The 10,686-nt window shown below is 43.1% G+C and overlaps 1 protein-coding gene across 1 annotated transcript; it reads left to right on the top strand.

Moving 5' to 3' along the window:
* The first annotated feature begins 606 nt into the window (after nt 1–606).
* Nucleotides 607–10,243, top strand: si:dkey-229b18.3 (uncharacterized). Its single transcript, XM_058622528.1, has 7 exons — nt 607–1,946; nt 2,296–2,369; nt 2,991–3,216; nt 4,810–6,815; nt 7,345–7,563; nt 8,983–9,123; nt 9,382–10,243. The coding sequence occupies exons 1-6, from the start codon at nt 1,598–1,600 to the stop codon at nt 9,085–9,087; spliced, it is 2,979 nt and encodes a 992-aa protein (XP_058478511.1). The 5' UTR covers nt 607–1,597; the 3' UTR covers nt 9,088–9,123; nt 9,382–10,243.
* Nucleotides 10,244–10,686: the final 443 nt, after the last annotated feature.

Genomic DNA, 10,686 nt, shown 5'->3' with positions numbered 1-10,686 from the left:
TTTTTTTTATTTGATTTATAACAAATGTGGAGATGTGAGTAGATGTGAACATAAATGGCCCAGAACAAACTTAGTAATAAAAAAGAAAAAAAAAGAAAAATTCAATCAATATTAAAGCAGCTTAACTGTCCTTTTTTATCAGTTGAAATAACATGAATCTGATTTGTTCTGTTCTGTTAAATTACATTGAATAATAATACTGACATTTGGGACATTGACATCAAACATATTTCAATTCTCAAACAACATGATTCTAATTTGCTCTGATTAGATAACATTGATAATAACTAATTATAATAATTGTGGTTGATATTGAGAGCAGACATGTTCAATTCTGATAAGATTCTCATTAGTTCTGATGAAACGTCACCAGTTTATTGTGGCGGTTGTTTGCTAAACAGGATCCTCCTGAGTGTGAAGATGGACACCGGCTACTGGGTGGATCATATCAACTTCAACTAAAGGCAAACACTAGTGCACTGGCTTCCTGAGTGAACAACCTACCATGACTGCCAGAGGGTCGAAAACTACTTGAGTGACAACTCTCTCAGCCAATCACAGCGCGTCTCGCGCACGGCCTTTAAAGCGTTAACTAATGGCTTTTGTGTGAAGGCGGGGAGGAACTGGCTCGGTTAGGCAGCCGATTAGCAACAAACAGAAGGTTACGAGTTTGATAATTCGGACTGTGCGACCACCGGACAGGCTTTACGGGGACGGGACCGGAGTTAACTATGTCGGGATTCTAATCGGAGCATGTTGAATCGCTTTTGAGTGGGCCCAGTGCGGGATATTTACAACAGTTGACGGCTGAGTGCGGAGACAACCTCGCTTTTTAGGTCGTCGGAGTGGCGATGCTGAGCCCATAGCTGCGTCATCATGTTGCTTCTTCCGACTCGAGTTGTCGAAAAGAAATCTCAAGTTAACGCCGGAGGTGAGGCTGCTCGCCGTCTTACAGCCGCGGAGGCCACTCCCGGACTCTGAAGTGGATGGAATACGGGCTGCTGGTGAGGAGTGGTCGGCGGTGAAAAGCCTGTGTGCGCGGTCGCTGTGAAACTGGTGACTTTACATCACTTGGCGCGTTTACTCTCGGGCTGAATTTATTATCTCCAGTTGGATGGACAGTCGGACATAAGTGATGTTGATGTTGCGTAACGTTTAAAACACACAGAAGAAGCGTACAGAACAGAAAGTACAACTATGGTAAAGAAAATAAACATTTTTAAGGATGTAAGCGTTAGCTTGGAACAGTGATGATTGACTCGGGTACAAAGCAGGACCCTCCAGTGACATGCTGCTGATCTCAGCATCTGACAGAGACTGAAAAACAAAGCAGGTGCAGGAGGTTATGATGTTTACCTTACGCTAACTGACTGTACGGCTACAGAGCCAGGCTGTTTTTGGGGTGTGGAGGAGTGTTTGTTGGGGTTCATTTTTGGGTCTGGTGTCTGCTGTCACCACATCCACGTGGACTTTGTCTGAGGACGGTGGGTAAAGTTTAGCTCGCCGCCGTGACAAGAAGAGAAGGGGGTTCGTTTAATCTACACAAAAGCAGGGGTGTCCGGCTTTATATAAGTTGTATTTTTTTTAAATTAGAAAAATGGCTGGCGATTGCACCCACATCACCACTCGTTACACAAAGTCTGAGACGTTTTGTCCGTCCAAACACTGGTCGAATGGAGACAGGGAGAGACCCAGGAATGTGAATGTGTCAGTCGGCGATCCACACGCGCTTGGACCCTCCACACTCCTGTCGCCCAACTTTGAGGTGATAGACGGGATACTCTACCGCAAGAAACTGGAGAAGGGCTTCATCAACTACCGGGAGGTTTTGGATGAGGACCGGCGACATGAGGCCATCTCCACCTTTCACCGGCGTCGGCCTGGCCAGCGCCACCTTTCCCTGGAGGAAACCTACAAATGTGTGGCTGAAAACTACTGGTGGGATGGTATGAACACCAGTCTGCTTTGTAACCACAGCTTCTTACTTCTAATTGATGATCCTATCTTATCTAATCAGAGTTTATTCATTCATTGTTTTTGTCGTTAAGCATAGGTACTTTTGAAACAGGCACCCATCAATGATTAAATCAGTCAAAGATCAATAAACCTACTGAGTTATGTACAATGCCTTTTAATTATGATCCAAAATTAGTAGCTTTTGTGATTAGTGAGCTAAATGTCATCCAGTGTCTTTATTCAGAATCTTAATCTAATTCTAAGGTTGCTGTTGCAGTTTAAGGTTATTTATTTATTTTGCCTTATTGTCTTGTCTTTGAACAACTGTTTTCCTCACAGGGATGTATTTCCAGATCAGAGATTTTGTCCTGGGATGTCTAGAGTGTCAGAGCCACTGTACCAAGAAAACAGAGGTAAGAAAAGCTGCATTTCCAGCAAATGGTTCAGTACAGTTCATCTTGTCGCAGTATGGTTTGGATTTCGGAACAGTAAACCCTGATCTGGCTTGTGTTTCCATTGTGTAGACACAATGTACCCCGCCTGCACACAGAAATTATTTATTAAAGAAAAAACATAAACAGCATGGAACATGTTGTGTTTTTTGTTTTTCACTTTCCATTCTCGTCACCTGAAAATGATGATTCTCTGTTGACCAATCAAAGGACTGCAGTGTGTATGGCTCATCCTTTGAGGTGCTGGGTATCCCAACAGAAGGGAGCCAAAAAGTGGGACAACACAGATTAGTTATTTTGCTTCCCTACACAACCATTTGCAATCAACACTAATAATTGTATAACCTACTCAACTGAACCAAACTGTAACGCGAGGTGGAAATGGGGCTAGTATACATCAGATTAACAAAGGCTTGTCTGACAAGATATTGCACCTTTTTTGTCTGTGCCTAATTTATATAAAAAAAATAATAATTAATCACATTTTAGATTTGCACATTCTCACTCTTGTTCTCACTTATTGTGTTTCTCCTGCAAGTGCTCATATGTCACACATTTTATTCCTCCCTCTTTGTCTCTCAGACGAGTGGCAGAGGATGTGTCACAAAGACAGTGGTGTCGCACAGTGAGGACATGCTGAGCAAGTTGAGAAGTCAGCGGGAGGCGGGGCTGTTCTGTGACATCACCCTGCGGACTAACGGCCGATCTTACTCAGCTCACAGAGCTGTCTTGGCAGCCGTCAGTGATCACTTCCAGGAAATCTTTACAGAGATGGACTCGAGCATCAAAACAGACATAGATCTCACTGGTAAGAACAGATACCTGGAGGCTAAATTAACACTAGAAGACAACACTGAACTGTGTTTAGTGTAGGAAGCAGGGCCTGGATCTAGAGATCAAACAAGCCTGTACCCTCTCTCCAGATGAATCAGCCTTGTCCCACTGGCAACAAAATAATACATTTGGCCCTTGAACAGTTCCTTTTGAACACGTAAGTTAAACCAAATCAACCCACAGAAGGTTATCAATGCTAGAGATGTAATATTCTACTTCAAAACAGCTTTAAAACCAATTCCTTCCACACAGTGATGTGATGTCAGATTTTGGGATGAGGTTCTGTCCTGCAATCAATACATCTGGCCCATAGCTGCTCAATTTTATCAGAACTGATTTTGAATAGAAACCTAGGTCGAATAAATTTATTGATTTTAGTTTTTTCAGTACTGAAATCTCAAGGTATTTTACCCAACAGTGGATCAATCTTAAAGGAATACTTCACAGATTTTCATTTAGCTTTGTATTACTAGAATAGAGGTAGTATTTTTGAAAAATTTGTGCTTCCCAATAGAGCTGAAACTAACGATTATTTCCATAATTGATTATGTCGATTATTTTCTTGATTAATCGTTTGGTCCATAAAATATCAGAAAACTTTAAAAAATGTTGATGTTCGTCAAAACCTGGAAATGATGATGTTCTCAAATGTCTTGTTTTGTCCACAAACATAAATGATTAACTTGCAATGATTTCTTTGTTATCCAGAGCAAAGACATGAAGACAATTTTCACATTTAAGAAGCTTAAACAATCGGGAATCTTGTTTTGATCAGGAAAAAAGCTTCAAACCGATTAATTGATTATCAAAATAGTTGTCGATTAATTTTGTAATCGATTAATCGTTTCAGCTCTACTTCCCAACCTCAGTTTCTCCTGAGTCGTGAAATATCTTCCATCTTTTCTTTGTTATGTGCCCACAAGTGACACTTGGTCCGAGGCTTGAAACTGCAACGCTAATTCCACATTATTTGTCCCCACTCGTAGGGGGACAGGACCACATTCCCAGAATGTAAATAGTGTCCGCCGTCCGTTAAGCTAACAGGACCAAGTGTCACTGGTAGGCACATAACAAAAATGAGAAAAAATGAACCAAAACCAATCCTTGAACCAAATTACCCATTGTCAAAAACTGTTTGCTTCTTTCATCCATCAGCAACAATTGTGTTCTTAAACATCCAAGTTTATTACCTTTATTACCCTCTCCCCATGGTGCAGGCCCACAAGACAAAACACCAACAAAAATGACTCTCACACTGTAGATAATATACTGATTGTTTAATGTTCCATGTCAATTCAAGCAATAGATGTGCTCTAACTGAGTTACATAACATCATTGCAAAAAAGAAACTTTATATGACTCTCAATTACATCATCACCTGTGCCTGTGAAGGTTACCTCCCCATTTTGAGTTTGAGTTGTGCAGAGTAAACTGAGCAGACACTATTTACTCTTGTCTTTGATGTGAGAAGAGTCTTTGATTAAAGCTATTATAGTTTATCTTGGCCTCCATTTTGCTACCACTCTCTGGTTCTGGATATCTAATCAAAGGCTCCCTTCTCTTCCAGGTTTCAGTGAGGACAGCCTTCTGTCATTGCTGGATTTCTCTTACTCCTCCACTCTGTGTGTTCGCCGGGAGGACTTACCTGAGGTCATTGCCATGGCCCGCCACCTGGGCATGTGGCCTGCAGTTGAAGCCTGCTCAGCCCTCATGAAGGAGCAGGAACAGCAACTTCATCCCCGAAAAGGCTTTAACTTGGCCTGTGCTGGTGCATTCCATGAGCGTCGTCACCAGCAGAGGGAAAGCAAAAGGAAACGAGTTTTAGAACTAGAGGACAATATTAGGGGTGGCTTTAGTCTGATGCTGGATGCATCAGATGAGTCTTTAGAACATAGTCCCAGGCACAACTTGCGCAGAAAACCCCAAAGTCACAACGGCCTCCCTGTGAGTCCCTCACACAGGATGAAGCTCATGGACTTCAAGTCTCCGTCTTTAAAGAAAGCTGCTATACCTCGACACACCACAGCCAACCTTCAGTCACAGAATTACTCACCCATACCTCCATCAAACGCACGTCTTCTCCGTTCCTCTCCGGGTGCTGCAAAGGAGGTTCGGAGGTTTCTGCCCATGCCTGAGAGCCCGCGACGAAACAAAAAATCTCACTCTGTCACTCTGCACTCATGCTCCTCCAGATCAAAGCCCACTGGGGCATGCAGTCCTATAAGGGTGAAGCAGGAAGTAGTGGAGATCGGAGAAGATGAGGAGGATTTTGCAAGAGCACAGGAGAAGTACAAGTTGATGAATGTTCTGGGCTTACAGAGGACTGCTCTCCTTCCCAGACCTGAAGATCTTATTGGCTGGAGACAAAAGAAACGTCTGCGGAAGCTGAAGGCCAACAACTATTCACTGACTAAGAGGCGGAAACCACGCGTCATCTCCCCAGTGCTACCTTACGGGAGTATGACGATGTCTCTTCCCCTCTGTAACCCTGTCAATACTAAACTCCTCAACAAGACAGTGAAAACCAAGCCTGTAGTCCCAGTCATCACAGAGAAGATCGCGGCAAAGAGGCCGAAGACTGTCCTGAGACGTGTCCCTCCAACCGACAGGAGCATGAGAAGTAAAGGTGTGTTACCAGACATGTTCCAACCTGCGTCCAGGCCTTCCTTTGGGGGTAGAGAACTCAGACAGTCAGTGAGGAAGGGAGACCATGGCCTCCTTTCTGCTAAGCAGCCTCTGCGACATAACACCAACAAACCTCGCATGAAAAACACAGTCAGGATAAAATCAGAACCAGCTGAATACTCTATCTCAGGTCTCACTCTTTCATTAAATGGTCATTGTGGCAACACATCTCACAGATCCCCACCTTCACAGAGGATGCCGGCCAGAAATAAGGTCAATGTGGAGGCAGTAAAAACACTGCGTTACAACAGCAGCCGACCTGCAACAAAGGCAAAGCTTAAACGAGGCTCCACAAAACGGGTCGAGAAAACCAAATGTAAGACCAGGGAGGAGGGGAAGAAAGCAGGGAGTCAGCTGCAGAGAGGAGTCATGGACACAAGACTGAGAGTGAAGGATAATGAACCAGGTGGCCTCCAGTTATCGGAGTATGGAACTCCATCTTCCATTTACAACCATCCACTGTACAAAGTCATTAAAGAGGAGCCAGCAGACCCAGTGCCAGTTGCTGGACCATTCCCTGATCCTCCCTCACCAGACCTGGGCAAACGCCAGAGCAAGCCCCCCATCAAATTACTGGACTCTGGCTTTTTGTTCAGCTTTTGTCGGTCTGCAGGGGGGCCCATGCCGGGACTGAAGAAGGAGGAAGAGAGTGTGGATATCTGCTTAACTCGCTCTGTGTCACAAATGGAGGAAAAATTAAGAGCTGAAGAGCCTCCATACAGGACGCTGAGGGCCAGAGGGCCACCCCCCCTGCCTGTGGTGAAGAGGGAGAGGCACGAGAGGAGAGTGAGCCAGATTAGAGTTCAGAAACCTAGGGGAAACCCCCGAAACAACACGCTTCATCCGACCAAATCTGCTGGGACACGGGTCACACGGACTATGTCAAAGGTAGATAATGTATGATGATCTCTTTTCTAGATGTGACTCTAATCACTGACTTGTTCTTATGTGTCACTGTGAGGCTGGGTGGCTGTTGGAGGTTAGCAGACTACTACTGTCGAGGCAGACTACATGGAGTAGCTAACATTGCTGAAGTAATATTGATGTCTGTGTATCTGCCATTGTTGGGTGGCTAAAAAATATTAGCACCTTTGTCCCAGAGCTCTGTTTGAGTCTTGTAGTGTTTAAACTAAACGCCGAAATGGGGTTTGATTGGCTTGAGAATGTGTTGGTATGTTTGCAAAACATGTTTTGATTGGCTGACGCTCGCACTGATGTTTGGGAAGTTGAACATTTCTCAACTTCTTCTCTACGCAATGCGAGCAAAGCAACGCAACGGCCCCTCAATGCGGTTTCGTAATGCTTGTTGTACATGTTAGTCGCCCGGTAATCATCCATGAGTGGGCAATGAAAAAAACTAAAGTAGGTAATCTTCTTGTATTAATGTTGATATCTTCTCTCCTTGCTTTCTCTCCAGCAAAAGGGTAAAGTCCTCGCTCTTAACAGCAGGAACTGTGTCAAGCTGGATGCCGTACGACGGGCACGGCTAAAACAGCTTCGAGGGCCTCGCAGTCAAGCCCCTAAAGTCCCAAAGGCAGCCCATACGTGTCTGCAGTGCTCAGCCTCCTACAAGGACTGTGATGCTCTGATCATGCATCGCCTCAGGCACATTGAGGGCAAGCACTGGCCCTGTCCGGTAAGCACTGGCTTTTGTAATCTATCAACCCCAGAGACAACTGTGACATAGAGCACAAAAAGCCTGCAAATGTCTTATTACCATCAAACATGATACCAGCCAATCACCTGTAGGTTGATTTAATGTAGTACAGACAAAGATAACAACAAAAAGCTTTATTGTTATAGTTCTGTTCCATTTTGAACAATGAACACAGTGGTTATTTTGCATTTCCACTAGCGATAGTACTTGGAGCCTGGTACTTTTTTTAGTACCTGCTCTGGTGAGGTTCCAAGTGACCTGAGGTGATACTATGCGTGACGTCGCCAGACTTCCTGGCCACTGAAGGCTCATGCCACAGGAAGAGGGCCTTGTGTCGGACAAAGTGAATCAAGGCGAGCTGGGACCATAGGTGGAAAAGAGGCTAAAGTGAACAATGCAGAACTGTAGATCAGTTAAAAACATGCATACATTTAGCAAGGAAGTGTCTAAAATCTCAACACTGAAAACAGGAGTCTGGTGTATTGAGCAACAGCACTGCTGACTGGTTATCACTAGGGGTGGAACGGTTCGGTTCATTTCACGGTTTTGGGTCACGGTTTTCGGTTTGGTTCTTATTTTTTTTTTTTTACACTAACAATACCATGTATCAGATATAGAAAACTTAGACTTTTAAAAAACTTTCAGTGGCCCTGGAGGTCCATCCATCTGGAGTAAGAGCCACGTAAGCTGTGTCGGACAATCAGTTGACAATTCATCGTTGTGTCTCTTCATAAAGTTCAGGAACCACTGTGTTGAGTCAAGTGAAGGGGGGATGGAATATTGTACCGCGGCTCAAGTACTTTAATCATATGCTGAAATCCTGCATCCTCCACCACGGCTTAAGGCTGCATATCTTTCGCTATAAACGCCCCCATTGCTTTACTGGTGGCTTTTGACCTGTCCGACTTCACACTGAGTACCTGTTTAAATGCTGTGGGGAACAGATGTGAGACCAAATGTGAAAAAAGTCTTCACTGGGTTACTGGCACAAGACTTGCGCTACATTGCGCGTCATAAACCGAATAATACACACGTCCCGAACCGTGACAAGCGTACCGAACGGGACGGATTTTTTGAATGAACCGTTCCACCCCTAGTTATGAGCTCCATCATAACCCCTTTTGCCTTATTCTAGTTATTCTGTCAGGACGTACTGAACAAATCTTTTTGATTAACTCATTCTAATCCAATCCAAATTATTTATAAAGCACATTTAAAAACAACATTGTTGACCAAAGTGCTGAACAGTAATAAAGCAAATATTTAAAAAAACACAAACAGAGCATGACACACAGACAGGTGAGAGGCAAAAACATACACAGCACAAACTCACACCGAGTCGAATGCCAAAGCGAAAAGATGAGTTTTTAAGAGACATTGATTTTCTGCTCTTTGCAGCTCTGCAGTAAGACGTTCTTTCGACTAAGGAATGTACGAAATCACATCCGCACCCATGACCCCAAGTTGTACAAATGCCGGAGCTGCATTGTTGCTGGTTCCTGAGGCAGCTGGAGGGCCTGCTTGTCCACCGAAACTTGGGTAGGTAACCCCTTTACAAACCTGAGCTGAGAAATGAAAAGCTAATATGTTTAGTTTGCCCATCTGTCATCCTTTGTGGTGTCATGTAAAGTTGTCACAGGATGAGAGGAGTATGTATTTGACTGTCACTCTGTTAACGTCTTTCAGAAGGTGCTGTCAATACACCACTGCAATGGGATCATGTGTGTTCAATATCAGCATTGATTTTCTGTAAGGTGCCATGTCTGTTTCTTAACACAAATGTTAATTTTTTTCCAGGATGAAGGCTGTCGATGTCCGACGCCAACAAAGTGATGTGAAACCAGAGGCACATGATCGATCAGCAGCTTGTACATAATTCATCTGTCACACACAAGCACAACTCTCTGCGGGAATAAAGGCATCATTACTCTGATTCTAATCATCGCCGTTATCACTGATTTGCTAACGATATTTAAATAACCAAACCAAGGTTGCTGTTCCCGTTTTCGTTTCCATAGCTACACAAGGTTAAACTTGAACATTGCTCTCAGGGGGTGGGGAATGTGTTGCCACGATATAAAGTGATGCAACATCACAATTGTGTATAAAATGAAATGTAAAGTGATTGTTATAACTATTACCTGCTACTTATTGGGGTTCAATTACACCCGGTGTGAGGATCCTATTGTAATTGCTCTGTTTATTATTATTATTATTATTATTTTTCTATGTATAGATGAATTTTGAGTGCACTTATTGCTTATGTTGTAAACCTAAGAAGTGGTGATGAAATTGAAGGTGTGAAGGCAGAAATACTTGAAGTTTTGCTAACGTTGGAGGGAATTCTTGAAGTTGGAAGGGATCACAGGAGTGACACTGTCCTTTGGCTGATTTGTTGGGTCTTTGTCCTTGTATGTGCTAACGACTTGACTAGTCTCCCTCCTTTCGTATTGATCCACTAGTCTCGCATAGTCCACAAGTCGGGGGGCTGGTTTGGTGACATCACTGCATGTGTATTTGCCGGGCCTTTTGTCGTCGACTGTTTTTTCTAAGGCTGCCGATTTTAAGACAGGAAATGCGTCTCGTTTTTAATGTGAAATTCTGAATAGATATCAACACAACTGTTTTCATTACTGGTTTTCCTTTCACTTCAAGCCAAGACACTTCAAATCCCCCCTCCTACTGAGTAAATGCAATGTGTGCACATAAAGAAACGTTTCTTCAAAAATTGATTTTAGAAATAAAGAGCTGTCTGCTATCTGTTAAAAGACTGAATAAATTTTTGACTTTTATGTCCTGCCATTTGTGATTTAATTACACTGATATAGCCTTTACGTTTTGGCCTTTACAATGTGATTTTTTTCATTGACTACATGGGGAATTTAAAGCAATTTTCTGGAAGAAAATGTAAGGAAAATTTAGCCTAAAATGAAGTGATGAGAAAAAAATGTTCACAACTTCCTCCTTATTTACTTTTGTTCACAATTCACAACTTTAAAGTTCAACTACACACGTGCACATAAAACAGCAATAACTGTGTACAGTTTGAAACCTGGTGTTTATAATTATATTCACTTTTCTGTGGAGCAGCTGGAAAATACT

The sequence above is a fragment of the Solea solea genome, chromosome 2, assembly GCF_958295425.1.
Source record: "Solea solea chromosome 2, fSolSol10.1, whole genome shotgun sequence".
Taxonomy (NCBI): domain Eukaryota; kingdom Metazoa; phylum Chordata; class Actinopteri; order Pleuronectiformes; family Soleidae; genus Solea; species Solea solea.
Note: the sequence above shows the minus strand (reverse complement) of the source record. Positions and strands in the feature narration are given on the sequence as shown.

Coding starts and splice junctions, on each gene's coding strand:
- si:dkey-229b18.3 (XM_058622528.1), top strand. CDS start 1,598: ATGGCTGGCGATTGCACCCACATCACCACTCGTTACACAAAGTCTGAG. Junction 2,370..2,990: donor ACTGTACCAAGAAAACAGAG/GTAAGAAAAGCT, acceptor TTTGTCTCTCAG/ACGAGTGGCAGAGGATGTGT. Junction 6,816..7,344: donor TCACACGGACTATGTCAAAG/GTAGATAATGTA, acceptor CTTTCTCTCCAG/CAAAAGGGTAAAGTCCTCGC.